General features: G+C 48.1%; 1 protein-coding gene across 1 annotated transcript; it reads left to right on the top strand.

Annotated features, from left to right (window-relative positions):
- Nucleotides 1-212: 212 nt before the first annotated feature.
- Nucleotides 213-17132, top strand: LOC147615106 (transferring glycosyl group transferase). Its single transcript, XM_086779081.1, has 2 exons — nucleotides 213-1009; nucleotides 15858-17132. Exons 1-2 carry the CDS (start codon nucleotides 337-339, stop codon nucleotides 17114-17116), a joined length of 1932 nt encoding a protein of 643 aa, XP_086635207.1. The 5' UTR covers nucleotides 213-336; the 3' UTR covers nucleotides 17117-17132.
- The last annotated feature ends 1369 nt before the right edge of the window (nucleotides 17133-18501 follow it).

Raw genomic sequence — 18501 nt, 5'->3', positions numbered from 1 at the left:
CCTAGTCACTTGATCCACCATGACCCGACTCTTCTAATTGGTTCTAATCGCCCACCACCCTATCACCTCTTGCATGCTACACAAGGCATGTGCTCACCACCCATCGTACCAGTATTTAACCACTAGGACACCCCCACTACGTTCACGCGTGCACCTCATTTTTCTCGAGTGGCTCACTCAATCTTATAACCAAATCTTACCATTCAAACTGCAGACTTTAAGGAGGTGGGTAAAGCAGTCTTTTTACGTGCTTGACGGTTTCACCTTGAGAGAGAGAGAGAGAGAGAGAGACAGGGGTCTCGCGCGCGCGCGCGATAGAGCTCGGGTCAGCTTCCAATGTCTGCCATCAGTCTCACCAAAGTTCCCACCTCGCAACAACGGCGGGCTATCTTTTGCCTAGCTCTCGTAGCGTCCGTGGTGCTTTACCTCTCCTTTCAGATGCAGTTTTTCGGGAGGTCTCATCAGGCCACTGCGAGCGGGCAAAATCACTTGATCTTGGCAAAGCAAGAGGGAAGCCCATCAGTTGCCGCCAATTTCAGCTTCATCATCAAACTTCTGACCTACAACCGTCTGCACTCCCTGACCAGGTGCATCGAGTCTCTAACAGCAGCAGATTATGGCACCCAAATCGTCAAACTCCATGTCTTTATCGACCATTTCCAGCTAAGTGACGCAACAGAGAAGCCCTCATCATCATCATCATCATCAGTTGATAGCAAGCTGAAGGAAGCTCACGACCTTGTCAATTATGTTGATGGGTTTATCTGGCCCCATGGACCCAAGGAAATACACTACCGAACACAGAATGCAGGATTGCAAGGGCAGTGGTTGGAAGCATGGTGGCCATCTTCCGACCATGAATTTGCGTTCATGGTTGAGGATGACATGCGCCTGTCCCCAGTTTATTTCAAGTACCTGAGACAGATTATTGAAACTTACTACTACAACCCATCCAACCTTGAACCCACTGTCTATGGGATCTCCTTGCAACGCCCGAGATTTGTACCTGGTAACTTACATATCCTGCATTTTGCTATCTCCTGCATTTTGCTATCTCCTGTGCTATGTAAGATTTCCTCCTGTCCGTGTTTCCTTGGCAATATCTGCTATGATCAGCAATGTGCTCATCATTGAGTGCAGTTGTTCAGTTAGATTCCATGGCTTCAATGTGGCAGCAACTTCTTGCGGAGGTCCCCTAAGACTCATCCCAAGAATGTTTTCTGTACGAGGAAACTAATCAAAGCTTAGCATTAGATTAGTTGTTCAGGTTCTTGTTCTTGAAGAAAGATCCTCTTACTAGCATATCGAAACATACATTAGCCAGAGCGCCTCTAAAGAACACCACTGATGTATGGAGGAGTTCTGCATGCTGACAAAACAATAGAAGAGGGGGGGTTTCTCACTTTCTCCCCCTTTGCTGGCTGCCTTGGGAGGTTACGTTTTGGGGGTGTGGAGAGTTGAAGCGTTCCTGGGTACTTGCATAATCTCTATGGTTCACAACCTGCAGTGGCAGATTTTGAAAGGGCAAGGCTGGACCATTGTCCTTGATCATAGAGGAGCAAACTGCTGCTAGTTGAAATCTGCTTGGCAACCCAAGTTAGACACATCTCAATGCCCGAAGGCGGAGAGTTACAGATGAGCTGTAAGTTTCATGAGACCAAGTAGATGTTGCCGAATGGCTTTGTTGTCAGAATACGCAGCGGAGATGATGACCAGATCTGGGAACACAAGAGCAAAAACGCATGCAGAAAAATACAGCACAAGAGAGAGAGAGAAGTAGGCGTGTAACTCTGCTCTGATATACACAAGAAGATCCCGGTATGATACAAACTGGAATGGGGGGACTGGGGGCCTATTTATATGGCCCCATATGCCAGTCGGCCTGTGCTACAGGCAGCCGACTAGTCCTGAATCTCCACGACCAGCAAAAACAGCCAGTCGGCCAGGTGTCAGCAGTCGGCCATCTCAGAAATGGAGTCGTGGACCAGTGCCAGCAGTCGGCCAGCTACTACTGGGTCCTCCTGCAACAATCTGTTCACGAACAAAGTGTCTCTGGATGACCATGGGTTCCTCCCCAGTGGAAGCCCAAACCTGCAATGCAACCTCTGCATCCTCACCACCTCTCAAGCAGCATCACAAGCAGCCCGGTACTCTGCCTCTGTGCTCGACAAGGCAAAAGATGACTGCTTTTTACTGCTCCATAAAACTGCTCCTGGACCTGAAGTAGATCTCCTCGTGTCCGGATCTCCTTCCCAAACTGAGTCACTCCAACCGTGGAGTCGGACTCCATCCAACAATCCCCCTCCTGTGTACAAGAGTCCATGATCCTTCGCATGCCGCAGAAACCACAGGAAACGCAATCCTGCCTCCCAAAGAGTCATCCGCAACCATGAGCTCAACTGCCTCATCAGGAAGCTCCCGTCCAATCTGGTGTCCATCAGCCAATGAACCATTTTGCTTCCGAGTCAAAGAGGCATCACACTGCTCACAAGGATCAACACCTGTTACGGTGCAAAAACAAGTCTTGGAAATCTGATGAAGACCACGTAAGGCCGATTCTCCCTCATGAAGGAGGCCCCTATTTTACATGTGTGGTGGAGTTTTAAAATCTCAAACAATGAGATATTTCATCTCTCCTCTCTCCTAATTCAAGTCTAGTTCCAAAAAGTAAGCTAAACTGACCCAAAAATGGTCAAAAATTGACCAAACTGATCTGAAAAATTCTAGAATCAGTTTGCTTGGTTAGAGGCTCACTTTTTTCCTATAAATAGAAGCCTCCCCCTTTGTAGAAGCTTAATAGTGTTTTATGCACTGTTACTCTACTCCTTTCCAAAGCCAAAAGCAGTGAATTTCCTCTTCAAAAGAATTGGTGGTCACTCTTGTTGCAAATAAGAGTAGATCAACTTGTCAACCACCCTCTTTGAATCGGGAACCACAAAGCTTGGAGAAACCACCTCCCTCTGCAAGTACTCACCTGCCAACTGCTTGGCTTTCCGAAAGGTCCCCGTGGAAAGAACATCCTCATATACGGGAGGTTCTTTGTCTCGAATACTACGAGACATCAGAGCATAAGTGACCTGTTCAGTTTCCTCTGATTGACGAACACAAGAACTACCAACATCAGAATTGGAGAGTTCCTGCCAACTGCTGCCATCTACTGGCAAGCTATCCACCATCTGGTCCCGGAAAGCCTGCTCCTGCAGCGTATCCACACTTAAGTGGCCATAATCAGACTGCCACTCATCACAAACTTGAGGACTTGGGAGAGAGAGTGTTGAAAGCTTGTAAACTCCATTCTCCACTCCGTCTTCCCAAACCACTTGGCCTGTTGCTTTGTCTCGGAGAGCAACAAAATGCTCATCAAACTCCACCCGTACGCCAGTCTTCCAACCTGATGCACTGACAACAGATGAAAACCAAGTGACGGAACATACAACACCTGGGAGGAATGCTTTCCCCCTCTGCTATCGGGAACTATCTTCATCCTGTCCTCACTGTGAACTGGGATAGTGGATGTATCCCCAGTAAGAATGTGACCAGAAAGCCTGCAGAGATCCTGTAAACCGGAACGGGAAGGAGTCATGTGCCTGGAAGCACCACTATCTAGAATCCACTCCCGAGTATCCGTTGCGGAGAGTTCTCCAATCTCCTCCCTGCCTGAAGAAAATGAAACATCGGTGTCCACCACCTCCAGATGCACAAAAGCCGGAGTCTTCATGATTGCTGTTGAGGAGTCTTCACCCTTCTCGGTCTTCCGCTTGGGACACTGTCTCCAATAGTGGCCTTTCTCGCCACAATCATTACAGGTCCTCTCTGCCTTCAGTTTCTCGCGGTCAGCGTCGGACTTCTTCTTAGAAGACTTCTCCGACGAAGCCTTCTCTTTGCCTGTGTTACGGTCTTTCGACCGTTGGCCAGTTAAGGCCTCCGAATCTCCACCCTGAGTAGGGTTCGTGAATCGTTCCTCTTGGTCCAAGACCATGGGCACAAGCTCCTCCCACGTGATGGTGCTGAGCCTGCCACTGGTAATCAAAGATGAGTAAAATGCTGAGTACGAAGAGGGCAAATGTGACAGCAAAGTGATGGCCATGTCCTCTGACGATATCTCCTTCCCAGCCTGAAGAACTTCCTACTGAAGAGCTTGCAGCTTGTTAATATGCTCCCGCATCGTCGACGACTTTGCAGGGTTCATAACCCGCATCTGTACTTCCAAGGAAATCCTCTTCATGGGCGATACCCTGTGGTAAAGTGAGGCCAAATGCTGCCATATACCTCTGGCCAGCGTCATATGCTTTACATGGTTGATTATCTGCGGTGTGCAGTTGAAAAGATAAACGAACGGACCCTGGCGTTGACACGATCCCACATCTATGTCTGAGCCTTCCGGTCCTTTCGGGTTGACGGTAACTCCCCTGCCTCTTCTTCCAGCCGTGGAATACCAACAACGATGAAATTTGCGAGGTCCTAAGACTCCAGAACAGATTCCATCATAACCTTCCATATGCCGTAGTTGATCCCGTCCAATTGACGGTCCACCGGGAACGTGGGGAGTGTCGGGATCTTCACGTGCCTCTCGGCCATCTCTAAAAGATCTGCCATTGCGGGGATGTACTCTGAAAAGGGTGGGTGGGTGGGAACAAAGAAGAACTGATACCTGCAAGTGGCTGTCCAGCAAATCAGCCCGCCGTCCTCTTGCTTCTACTCTTCCCGAACAGTCCAAAACAGTCCACCAATCAGCAACACAGCAGTCCCCCTCTTGCTCACAGAAATCCCAAGACCTATCTAGAGCCTAGGGCTCTGATACCATGTCAGAATACGCAGCGGAGATGATGACCAGATCTGGGAACACAAGAGCAAAAACGCATGCAGAAAAATACAGCACAAGAGAGAGAGAGAAGTAGGCGTGTAACTCTGCTCTGATATACACAAGAAGATCCGGGTATGATACAAAATGGAATGGGGGGCTGGGGGCCTATTTATATGGCCCCATATGCCAGTTGGCCTGTGCTACAGGCAGCCGACTAGTCCTGAATCGACCAGCAAAAACAGCCAGTCGGCCAGGTGTCAGCAGTCGGCCATCTCAGAAATGGAGTCGTGGACCAGTGCCAGCAGTCGGCCAGCAGTCGGCCAGCTACTGGGTCCTCCTGCCACCTCAGGGCTGCCTCCCAAGCCACAAAAAAAATGGGAAAAATAGGGGAAAAATGCGGAGAGTGGGGAAAAATGAGAAAACACCTCATAAGGGCGGGCACACCCACAACAAAGGCCCTGGTGTATAAAACTAGACAGGAGTTGACTTCTAACATTTGTATCATCAACAAGAAGCTTGTGACTATCTCTAATTGGGAGCTGAAGACCTTGATGTCTTGAGGAGTTCTGCATGTTGATGAAGGGGGGGTTCCCACTTTCTCCTTTGCTGGCTGCCCTGGGAGGTTATGCTTTGGGGGAGTGGAGAGTCATATTTTGAAGCGTTCCTGGGTACTTGTATAATCTCTATGGTTCACAACCTGCAGTGGCAGATTTTGAAGGGCAAGTGTCACATGTGGAAGCTCTGGGACAGAGAATAGAGAGAGAGATGGCTGTGTAGTCAGTATATTCATAAAAGGTACAATGTTCTGGCAACCATAGATTGCACCGAATGCTGTCCTACCTAGTCTATTCTGTGATCAGTCCCCTAGGGATCAGATGAAATGAATGGTTCTGGACATCCAATATTGCTGGCCGACTGCCAGCTCCAATGGACAAATAAATGCCATTAAAGCTGCTGACCAGCCCTTGAATGCCTTGCAAACCTGACTGACCTGTCCTGTTCCATGGGGATCCATTCTGGTGTCCTCCTAAGCCATGCTCATGCCCTCAATTGTCTGTTTATCTGCTACCCACGGGGGATTAGCTTGGGATTAAGCACGTCCATGTGCATGCTCATGACGTCCCCTTTTGCTAAACTTGATGATGGGATTCCAACCTTTGACCCTCGATGATTGTCATCATCCCTCGTCTCCAAATATGATCTCCCATACTTGTCATCCTTTGCCTTAGGTCTTTGAATCCACTCCAAATCTGATGTAGAGATCTATGCATTGCTCCACTTTTGTCCCCTTGCCTTCTTGCCGTGTCCCTTAACACAAAGTTCAAACATGAATCCTTCTGCTTGAAACTGATGTGTGACTACCCACCCAAAACGGTGCCCAAAAACATGCTGGCCGACTGCCACTCCAAACACTATAAAAACGTGCCCATTATCTATACATCATATAGATGATCATCGTCAACCCACACACACCAGCTGGCGTTTCATCAACCAGCGCAACGAAAGCATCGGCTCAACACTCAGCAGCGGCCGTCGTAGATCAACCAGGGCAGCACTGCAGCAGCCGCCTGGAACAGAACAGCATCATCATACCATTGTGTTCATCAACCCAACGTCATCAGCAAGCGTCGGTTCTACACACAGCAGCAGCCGTGCGTACCATCAACGTCAAACACGTGCGCATCCACTACTCGGTGCTCTATCTCCTGCGCATCCTACATCAGCAGCAGCCCGGGTAACTTGGTCACTATCAACCTGTAGCCAGCCGAGCATCCAACTGCAGCGTTTCATCATATCTGATCAACCAATACACGATCTGCAGTTGGCACTATAACACCTGTGTAGCATACTCAGCAGCAGCCCGGTGATCATTGATCTTCATCATCGAACCAGTCAGCGTTGCATACCAGCAGCCCGGCTCAGAGATCATCTGTGTTCTACCTTCTCTGGCAGCCGCTTAGCATATTCTTGTTTCTGCTCCATCAGTATTCAGCAGCATACATGCATCTACTTCAGTTTTGCGTTTTGTAGTCTCTACACACTTGGAGTGCCACCGTCGTCCTCGACGTGAGCCTTCGTCATTGACCGAGCCTCTAGCTTCGACTTTGTCTTTGCTTCTTCGCCGGTCTACTACTCAGAGTCACCTCACATCAGAGGGCCTCTTGTATTGGATTACATTCACCATTATACATACATTTATTCATCCATTACATGTTGTGTCGATTTGCTTTGATCTCTCGCACATCTAGTCCTTCTGGCCTTCTGCCTTCACATGGTATCAGAGCTATCATGAGCAAAGGGAACGAAGACCTCGAGAGCACACAATATGGATCGTCTACCCATGATTCCGAAGGACCAGCCTTTGTCACTTGAAGTTGATTCTCCTTACATAGGTCTTCATCTTCTCTCATGGTCCCCTTTTTGGCCTGAGAGGGGACCCGCCCAAAACGGCGCCCAAAAACGTGTTGGCTGACTGCTACTCAAGCACTATAAAAACGTGCCCATTATCAACATGTCATATAGATGATCATCGTTAACCCACACACACCAGTTGGCGGTTCATCAACCAACACAACCAAAGCGTCGGCTCAACACTCAGTAGCAGCCGTCGTAGATAAACCAACGCAGCACTGCAACAGCTGCTTGGAATAGCATCATCATACCATTGTGTTCATCAACCCAACGTCGTCAGCAGGCGTCGGCTCTACACACAGCAGCAGCCATGCGGACCATCAACGTCAAACACCTGCACATCCACCACCCGGTGCTCTATCTCCTGCGCATCCTACATCAGCAGCAACGCGGGTAACTTAGTCATCATCAACCTGCAGCCAGGCGTTCAACTGCAGCGCTTCATCATATATGATCAAGTTATCAACCAATACACAATCTGCAGACGGCACTATAACACTCGCTTAACATACTCAGTAGCAGCCCGGCTCACAAATCATCATCTCCGTTCTGCGTTCAGCGCAGCTCTGGCAGCCGCTTAGCATATTCTTGTTTCTGCTCCATCAGTGTTCAGCAACATACCTACATCTACTTCAGTTCTACGTTTTGCAGTCTTTGCACACTTGGAGTGCCACTGCTGTCCTCGACGCGAGCCTTTGTCATCGACCGAGTCTCTAGCTTCGACTTCGTCTTTGCTTCTTCGTCGGTCTACTACTCAGAGTCACCTCACATCAGAGGGCCTCTTGTACTGGATTACATTCACCATTATACATACATTCATCCATCCATTACATGTGTTGGTTTTCTCCGGTCTCTCGCACATTTGGTCCTTTTGTCCTTTTGCCCTCTCAACTAATCCTGGCACCCTTGGCTCCACCCCTTGGATGAACTTTATCCCTTGGAGTGCTCCATAAAAGCTTCTGGGGCAGTCCCAATTGGCTTCCAACACTCGTGAAACCCTCCCCTTGGGTTTGCCCGACACCAACGAGCTGCTGGGGATGATGATATGGGGAAGAGCGGGGCACCAAGAGACTTGAAAAATTCGCACTGGGTGCTAATTGCTAACCCAAACATGCTCCAATGGGGACCAAACTTTGCGAGCATGTGGGGGTGGGTATCTTGACACATGCTGCGTTTCTCTCCTTAGACCTGTGCGCTTCTTCTGGGACACCAACAGCACTCAGCCTTGCTGAGCCTAATGCTCATACAATGTTGCCTAGTCACCACACCACCAAAAGATCAAGACACAGGCGATGGTTTCATCCATGTGTGATGCAGTAAGGGTCAGTGTGACATGTGCAGCAACAAAATCTTCGAATCATCTTGAAGCTTTGATACCAATGTCACATGCGGAAGCTTTGGGAGTCTTCTTTCAGCCCTAAGCACTGCACAGGAACACTTGATGCAAGAACAGTCAGCATAGACACAGAATAGAAAGAGAGAGATGGTTGTGTATTCAATATATTCATATAATACAAAAAGGTACAATGTTCTGGCAGCCATAGGCTGCCCCAAAGTCCTACCTAGTCTAATCTATGATCAGTCCCTTAGGGATCAAATAAAATGAATGGTTCCTGGCTAAGCCTTATATAGGCTTTTGGACACCCAATACTGCTGGCCGCCTCCTGTCGGCCAGCTCCAATGGACAAATAAACACCATTAAAGCTGCCGACCAGCCCTTGAATGCCTACCAAACCTGGCCAACTTGGTCTTGATCCATGGGGATCCATTTTGGTGTCCTCCTAATGCATGCACATGCCCTAAATTGTCTGTTTATCTGCTGCCCAGTAGGGATTAGCTTGGGATTAAGCATGTCCATGTGCATGCCCATGATAGCAAGGCTGGACCATTGTCCTTGATCGTAGAGGAGCAAGCTGCTTTGAACCCAAGTTAGACACATCTCAATGCCCCAAGGTGGAGAGCTGCAGATGAGCTGTAATTTCATGAGACCAAGTAGATGTTGCCGAATGGCTTTGTATCATCGTCCAGAAGCTTGTGACTCTCTAATTGGGAGCTGAAGACCTTGTCTTCTCCTATCGTAGGCTGCTAGGTAGTTGATTATTGTTACAGATTTTCAGTTACAATTAGGTAGCAAAAGGGGGCAAGGGAGCAGCTGTCCAGCGATAACAAATCTGTCACTGGTGGAACTGTGGATTAGCATGCCAAAGAGTAGAGAAGCCCAAGCACATTGCCTTTCTAGCAGCTCCAGTCCACCTGGTAAAAGGCCTTCTCAAAATGGAGAAAGAGAATGGTGAGGTCCTCCCAGAATTGAAGGTGTTCTAGTCAGTTTTAAACAAACCCTTGTGATATTGTGAACTGTCAGAATATGCAGCGGAAATGATATCCAAACTTGGGTAGACAAGAGCAAGTAGACTGCAGAAAATAATCAGCACAAGAAACACAGAGAGATGTGTATAAACTCTTCTCTATACACAAGATCCCGAAGATACTGAATGAGAAAGTGGAGGAGGATGGGGGGCAATATATACAAGCCCATGAGGGCAGTCGGCCAGCACTGGAAAGGGCCCACGATTGAGCAAAACTCCCACGACTGCTGAATATAGCAGTCGGCCAGCATCTGATGCCCCACGCCTGGACAGAACAAGTCGGCCAGCACTCAGACAGCCCACGACTGATACAGATGCAGTCGGCCAGCTTCAGAGTGCTCCTGGCATCAACTGGCAGCCCTCCAGCCACTAGAAAAAAATGGGAAAAATAGGGAAAAAATACGGGGAGTGTGGAAAAATGATATACGGGCGGGCACACCCACAACAGAGGCCCTGGTGTATACAAATAGACAGGAGATGACTTCTAACACCCCCTCTCAGCTCCTGGCTGTGTAACCAACCCCAGGGAGCTGGAGTGCCGCCTGAGCGTAGCCTGAGGTAGAGACTTCGTGAAGAGGTTCGCCGCATTGTCCTCCGTCGAACAATAAAGTAGCAAGATGTCACCCGCCAAGATCTTCTCACGAACGAAGTGATACTGTATCTCTATATGCTTGGTCCGGGCATGGAAAACCGGGTTCCGAGCAATAGCTATACAACTCTGGTTATCACACTGGATGACTGTGGGCTCCCTCTGTGGAAACCCCATCTCGCCAAGCAGCCTCCGCAGCCATACAACCTCACAAGCAGCACCACAAGCAGCCCGATACTCTGCCTCTGTCGAAGAAAGGGCAATAGTTGGCTGCTTCTTGCTGCTCCAAGAAACCGCTCCTGAGCCGAGGGTAAAAGTGTATCCTGAAGTAGATCTCCTCGTGTCTGGATCTCCTCCCCAATCTGAGTCACTCCAACCTTGGAGCTTGACTCCATTCCCTCCTGTGTAAAAGAGTCCCAGATCCTTTGTACTCTGCAGATACCGCAAGATCCTCAATCCTGCGTCCCAATGAGTCTTCAATGGCGTCTGCATAAAAGAGCTCAACAGCCCCACGGAGAAGCTCAAGTCCAATCTGGTGTTCAGCAACCAGATCAATGAACCAACCAGCTTCCGGTACTGCGAGGCATCAACTGGCTCACAAGGATCTGTAACGGTTAACTTTGTGTTCGGGTCCATCGGCGAAGTAATAGGCTTGCAGTTCTCCATCCCAAAGGCCTCAAGCAACTCATGAACATACCGCTGCTGAGAGACGAAAAACCCCCTCTGGGTCTGCCAGATCTCCAATCCCAAGAAGAAGTGGAGTAAGCCTAAGTCGGTCATCTCAAACTCCTTTGACAAGGCAGCCTTCGTCACTCCAATGTGCTCCACATGACCGCCGGTGAGAATGAGATCATCCACATAAAGGATGATGAGTGTGACCATGCCGCGTTCCCGAAAGAGATACAGGTTCGGATCTGCAACCGATCTCTGGAATCCAGTCCGAATAAAGAAGGAATCAATCTTCTGATTCCAAGCCCGCGGAGCCTGCTGAAGACCATACAAGGCCTTACGTAACCTGTAAACCATCCCTTCCGATCCTGGAACAATGAAGCCTGGAGGCTGCTCAACGTACACCTCCTCCTGCAGGTCACCATTAAGGAACGCCGATTTTACATCCATCTGGTACACGGGCCACCTCTGAGAAGAAGCAAGGGCAAGAACGGTCCGAATCGTGGTCATCCGCGTTGTCGGTGCAAAGGTATCCTCGTAGTCGATGCCTGGCCGCTGAGCATAACCCTTAGCCACGAGCCTGGCTTTGTGTTTGTCCACCGACCCATCAGCCGCGTACTTGGTCTTAAAGACCCATTTGACACCAATGACTGATCGCTTCGACGGCCTCGGTACCAACTCCCAAGTGTTGTTCTTCTCGATGGCGTCAAGTTCCACCTGCATGGCTTCCCTCCAAGTATCCTGTGAAAGGGCTTCCTTTACGGAAGTGGGCTCTTTATCCCGCATGATACGAGACATAAGAGCATAGTTCACCTGAAGAAGCTCCGCCGTGTTGCTTTTATCTCGAACTCGATGTGATCTTCGAGGGCCGTCCTCTGTGGTCCACTCGGAGGGTAGCTCCGTGACACCTGACTCCCGAAGGGTGTCCATCAACCACCTAGGTACTCGAACAGATCGTGGAGCCTCCTGTGGTCGCGGGGGCTCAACTCCAGCTGCGGGCTCAACCTCCTGTGATGACTGAGGTGGATCAACTGGAGTGGCTGGGAATCATCATCAGACTCTGGATCTCCAAGAAGTGGCGGCTCCTCGACAGTGGATGCTGGAACATGCTCGTCAAAGACCACATCCCGGCGGACAACAATCTCGTTCCTCTCTGGATCATACAACCTGTATCCCTTGGAAAGAGAGTTATACCCCACAAATACCAGCTTGCGGGACTTGGAGTCAAGCTTCCCCCTCTGCTTCTTCGGAATATATGTACATACGCGTCACTCCAAGTGCGAGACATCGGGTTTCCTGCCAAAATATGCCTCAAATGGAGTCATATGGGGTACAGAAGTCGTCGGAGAGCGGTTAATGGTATGGACAGCTGTCGCCACAGCCTCACCCCAAAGTGGACGAGGAAGTTCTCGATGCTCCAGCATGGTCCTCGCCATCTCCACCATAGTCCTGTTCTTACGTTCAACAACTCCATTCTCCGAAGGCGATCCGGTATTGGCCAATTCCCTCTTGATGCCATGATCTGCACAAAACCGAAAGAATACAGTCGAGGAGAATTCCCCTCCTTTGTCAGCCCTGAGAGTCTTGACCTGAAATCCAGACTCTTTCTCCACCATCACGTGCCAATCCTTGAACCGAGCAAAAGCCTGGTCCTTCTGTGAAAGAAAGTAGACCCACGTGAATCTGGTACAATCATCAATAAGCAGCATGAAGTAGAGAGATCCTCCCAAGGATGGTATCTGCTGTGGTCCACACAAGTTAGTGTGAATCAACTCCAAAGGTTTCGAAGCCCACCTGGAAGCGTGCTTCGGAAAGGATTCCCTGTGCTGCTTACCACGTATGCAAGAACTGCAGCGTCCTTGCCTACTACCAACATTTGGCAAGCCAACCACCATCTGGTCCCGGAAGGCGTGCCGCAAAGCATCCACATTTAAGTGGCCAAAACGAAAGTGCCACAAGTCTCCGACCTGAGAGCCTGTCAGTGAGGAGAGTGCAGAGAGTTTGTAGATACCATTCTCCACACCGCCTTCCCAAACAACTTTGCCTGTCTCACGGTCCCTTAGAGCAACTGAGTGCTCCTCAAATTCCACCCGAAAGCCAGTCTTGCATACCTCATGCACTGACAAAAGATGAAAGCCCAGAGCAGGGACATAAAGAACACGGGAAGCATGCTTGCCCTCCTTGCCGTCGGGAATGATCTCCATCCGGCCCTCACTATGAATCGGAATAGTGGAGTTATCGCCAATAAAGATACGACCTGACTGCCGTTTCAGATCCAGGAAGAAGTCACGGGATGGAGTCATGTGCCTGGAAGCACCACTGTCGAGAATCCATTCCCGAGTATCCTTTGCGGTGAAGCCAACTGCCTCCTCGCTCGAAGACGATGAATCATCGGAGTCCACCATCTCCAAGTGCACAAATGCCCCAGTCTTCGCAGCTGAGGCTGAGGACTCAGCACTCTTCCCTGTCCGCTTAGGGCACTTCCTCCAGTAGTGGCCTTTCTCGCCACAATCATTACACGATCTTTCGGCCTTCAGCTTCTCTCGTTCTGGATCAGGCTTCTTCTCGGAAGACTTATCTGGTGAAGCCTTCCCTTTGCCCTTGTTGGTATTACGGCCTTTCGACCGTTGGCCAGTTAAGGCCTCCGAACCTCCGCCGTGAGGAGGGTTCGTGAAACGTTCCTCCTGGTCCAGGACCATTGGCACAAGCTCCTCCCAAGTAATGGTGCTGAGCCTGCCACTAGTGATCAACGAGGAATAGAAAGCAGAATACTGACCAGGCAAGTGGGAAAGTAACGTAATGGCCATATCTTCGGACGATATCTCTTTCCCAGCTTGAAGGACTTCCTGCTGAAGGGCCTGCAGCTTGTTAATGTGTTCCCGCATCGTCGAAGACTTTGCAGGGTTCATAACCTGCATCTGCACTTCCAAGGATATCCGCTTCATGGGTGACACCCTGTTGTACAAAGAAGCCAAGTGCTCCCATATGCCTCTCGCCGGCGTTATGTGCTTCACATGGTTGATCACCTGTGGTGTGCAATTGAGGAATATAAATGACCGGACCCTGGCGTTGACACGGTCCCACATTTGTGCCTGTGCCTCGCGGTCCTTCCTCGTTGATAATAACTCCCCTTCCCCAGCTTCCGGCCTTGGCACCCCTTTGATAATAAAATCAGCAAGATCATATGACTCCAGAACTGACTCCATCATGACCTTTCAGATGCCATAATTGGACCCGTCCAACTGCCGATCCACTGGGAACGTGGGGAGAGTCGGAATCTTCACGTGCTTCTCAGCCATCTCGAGTAAATCCGCCATCTCGGAGAGTAACCTGAAAGGGTGGGTGGGTGGGAAAAAACTGAAAATCTGAAAATATGCAAGTGGCTGTCCAGCCCCTTTGCCCGCCTTCCTCTTGCACCTTCACTTCCCGTTCAGCCCGAAACAGTCCACCGATCAGCAACCTGTTGCTCCCCCTCTTGCTCAGAAAAACGCCCAAGATCTCCTAGAGCCTAGGGCTCTGATACCATGTCAGAATATGCAGCGGAAATGATATCCAAACTTGGGTAGACAAGAGCAAGTAGACTGCAGAAAATAATCAGCACAAGAAACACAGAGAGATGTGTGTAAACTCTTCTCTATACACAAGATCCCGAAGATACTGAATGAGAAAGTGGAGGAGGATGGGGGGCAATATATACAAGCCCATGAGGGCAGTCGGCCAGCATTGGAAAGGGCCCACGACTGAGCAAAACTCCCACGACTGCTGAATATAGCAGTCGGCCAGCATCTGATGCCCCACGCCTGGACAGAACAAGTCGGCCAGCACTCAGACAGCCCACGACTGATACAGATGCAGTCGGCCAGCTTCAGAGTGCTCCTGGCATCAACTGGCAGCCCTCCAGCCACTAGAAAAAAATGGGAAAAATAGGGAAAAAATACGGGGAGTGTGGAAAAATGATATACGGGCGGGCACACCCACAACAGAGGCCCTGGTGTATACAAATAGACAGGAGATGACTTCTAACATGAACAAGGTCTGGGATGAAGGTGCACATTTGGAGATTAATAGCCCTTGCAAAAAATCTTGTCAGCAGTCTTAAGAGTGTGATGGGCAGTCAATGTTGCATTTGCTCTGTCTCATTGCCCTCCTTAGGGATGAGGTCGATCAGCTCCTCTGAGAGATACTCAGGCATTTAATGAGTGCATAATCTTGTTTTCGTCTGTGCATAGGCTGAGAGTTCAGGAGAGCCACAGTAATTTTATAATCTCAAATGGGGCCTAGCATGCGGAGCTCAAGCCTCAAGCAGCTCAATAGGTTGCAGATCTTCTTCCCTTTAAAACAGCAAGCCTTGTAGATATGACCTCATTATGTACTTAGGTTTAACACCAGAACCCCTCTCTCTCCATCCTACACATTTTCTACAAGTTTTTTGGAGCAGCCAGCCAAGAGAGAGAAGTCAAGTCTTGAATAGCAGTTGATTCAGCCTGAACACCACAGATCGTTCTAGGGGCTCCTACTGCACCTTATTTCAGCAGTTAGGAGAGGACTACAGAAGGTAGAGCGGCCAGCTGGAGGAGAAGTGCATCCTCCCCTTTGTTCATCTTGATTCTTGTTTCCCATTTGGGGATGGATCTGTATTTAGCCATTTTGGCTGTTTTTCTTGGTAACTAAAGTAAATACTAGCCATCTTCAAAGAAGTTGGATGGGTGGCTGGGCCAGGCTTGAACTGGCCTAGGTACCCAACTGCTCTGTGAATTGGGGACAACTGCTGGTCGCCCTACAGCAAAGGGCAGATCAGCATGGAACTACAAAAGTAGCCTTTCTCCTCGTGATTTTAACTAGTTTCAAGCAAGTGGAGTTGAAATTTCTGTAGGTGAGGGAGAGGAGGTTTTGAAAGGTTTGGCTTATGGGCCATGGGCCATCCATAAAAGAAATTATTAAAGTGGAGATGCTTTTGTTTCTACTTTTTCTTTCCCAGATTTGTGTTTCAATAGACCATGTATTTTCCATTTTGCAGGTAAACATGGCAACCCATTACAAGTGGACAACAGTACTCGTCTGTTTTTGTATCAGTTGGTAGGAACATGGGGGCAGCTTCTGTTTCCAAGACCATGGAAAGAATTTCGCATATGGTATGATATACATAGAAGCAAGAACTTGAAACCTCTTCTGGATGGCATGGTAACAACCGGATGGTACCACAGATCAAGAGAGAGGATCTGGACTCCTTGGTTCATCAAGTTTGCACATTGCAGAGGTTACTTTAATTTGTATACTCACTTTATGGATGAACAGGCTTTGAGCGTTTCATACAGAGATAAAGGTGTCAATACAAAAAAGGAAGCTGGCCCTGATTCGATTCTGATAGGAAACCAAAGTTTGTCAGAAATGAACTTATGGGAGATGAAGCCTTCGAAGCATTTAAAGCGGTATGATTACTGCTTCCATGAGGTCATGCAGGGAAGGCTAGTGAAGCAGCTCCATGATTTGTACAAGGTTGTGCCATCCCTTCAGGCAAATGGCACAGTCATCCTTGTCAATGCCCTAGGTTTTCCGGAAGCAGTGGTAAAAAATTGGTTGTGCCAATTTAGTAAATTTGGTATCAGAAACTATATGATACTTCTTCAGGACCATGCGCTTGAGGAAGAGTTTCTGCGTAGGGGCCATGCTGTGATGCATCTCGATCTTGATAAGGGTGGATCACATGGGAAGTCTTTTGACAAGATTGATGATGGTGATCATATGGGTATCAAAAGAATCCTTGTTACTGTGCAAGCAATCACATGGGTCTTACAGGCTGGCTACAATGTTTGGGTTACAAAGGTTGATACACTCTGGGCTGCAAATCCATTCTCTAGCATTAAAGGAAATGATGCTGATATGCTTGGATTTTCTGCTAAAATGGGGACTTCTACAGGCCTTTTGTACACTCGAAGTTCAAAGGGGACCTTGCTGCTTTGGAGAAGCGTATATGATGATGTTTTAAATCAAGCCGAATCCTTAACGAGGTCCAGAATATCTGAAACCAAACAGGACTTTCTAGAGGCGTCATTGCGGCGCATTGTTTTGAAGAACACGATAAAATTCAAGTTATTGTCTCATACTCTTATGACCAATTTCTTGAGTCTGTACAAAAACCAGACTGATGGTCTTCAGTTGCCAGCAGCTCCATTGCTTACTGGCATTCAAAGTAGTGATGCATGTGTAAGTGCATTGAAGTCTTTTGGGTTGTGGATGCTAGATGAGGAGCTTTGTTGTACAGGTGTTTTTTGCTAATAAAACCCATTTAGCTAATGTGAGGAGTCGAAATTCTTGATTCAGCTTGGTGCAGTTATGATATGTTTGAGGGTGCAAAAAGATTGCTTGCTATGCCTCGTCCTTATATGTGATAACAACACGAATAGCTTCTCTTGCAATTTGAATAATACGGTGAATTGACTAAAGAGGTTTTGGGCAGTTAAAGGATGGAATCAACCCATGTGCATTGGGTGGCGTGTCCCCAAGTGTGTGAATATGCATGTCTATGCTTTGGGATACCCTTGTTATTAATTACAGGTAAGTGTGATTATGTGGTTGCTAATTAGACTTTGATTTTTCAGCAAAAAATCTTTGACTTTGGGAGAAGTGTTGAGATATCGAGTTCAACTAGTGCAGATATGGTTGATACTTTTACATTTGTGGCACTGGCATGGTTGGTGAAAATATGGTTGATATGTCATCAATGGTTTACAGGTTGTATGATAGCCACTTTGGGTGGCATGTTCCTAAGTATGCGGATGTACACGTCTGCTTTGGGATATCCTTGTTATTAATTGTAGGTAAGTATGAACATGTGGCTACTTATTAGACTTCGATTTTTCAGTAAAAGATCTTTGACTTTGGGAGAAGTGTTGAGATATCGAGCTCAACTAGTGTGGATATGGATGTTACGTCAGGATGACACCTCTACACTTACGTCACTGGTATGGTTGGTGAGATTATAGTTGATATGTTGCCATTGGTTTACAGGTTGTATGACATCTACTTTGATTAGTAGAGTCATGACATAGTTCTAATGCCAGCTCATATAGTTGGGCTCACACTATGGACCTTGTGTGCTTTGGTAGTATAGTACTTCTCGATATTGTATGCACTCTTATCTTTATATTGTGGTTGTAGAGAAGCGAAGAAGATAGTGAAAAATTAAGTCATTCATCTCTATTGTGTACTTTTCTATTCTTATGTATGTGAAGAAGAAAGCTTGCAAGCTCAAGTTCACTCACTATCCTGCATTCTTCTCATGGTATCATACTGTTAGTTTATGTAAGAACTCAAGAGGCAGGCAAAGAAGGCGGTACATGGATAAGTGTAACTCCATCTCTTTTCCTTTGATTTAGAAATAAATCTCGATAGGTAGTTGCTAGTCAAGGATATCGATAGTAGTAGGCACAATAGGATGGGATGATACTGTTATATCTTGGGAAGCTCTCTTCGGTGAAGCAAAAGCACAATGTATATTGTGCTTAAAGCCCAAAGGGCCTTCATATTGTTATTTTGGCCATCCCACTCGACAAGGTACATGCCTTTAAGGCATGGCATGCGATGGCTAGCAAGTTATGTATTGACTCTCTGTTAGTGTGTTCGACTCTATGATTACATGATGTAATGACACCTAAAAATGT

This window comes from Cibotium barometz, chromosome 40 (assembly GCF_041138505.1).
Source record: "Cibotium barometz isolate CiBa-2024 chromosome 40, ASM4113850v1, whole genome shotgun sequence".
Lineage (NCBI taxonomy): Eukaryota > Viridiplantae > Streptophyta > Polypodiopsida > Cyatheales > Cibotiaceae > Cibotium > Cibotium barometz.
This window is presented reverse-complemented; position numbering and strand designations above follow the sequence as displayed.

Excerpts from the sequence above, each read along its gene's own strand:
- LOC147615106 (XM_086779081.1), top strand. The coding sequence starts at position 337 with ATGTCTGCCATCAGTCTCACCAAAGTTCCCACCTCGCAACAACGGCGG. Across the intron at positions 1,010-15,857 it reads ACGCCCGAGATTTGTACCTG|GTAAACATGGCAACCCATTA; the intron begins GTAACTTACATA and ends TCCATTTTGCAG.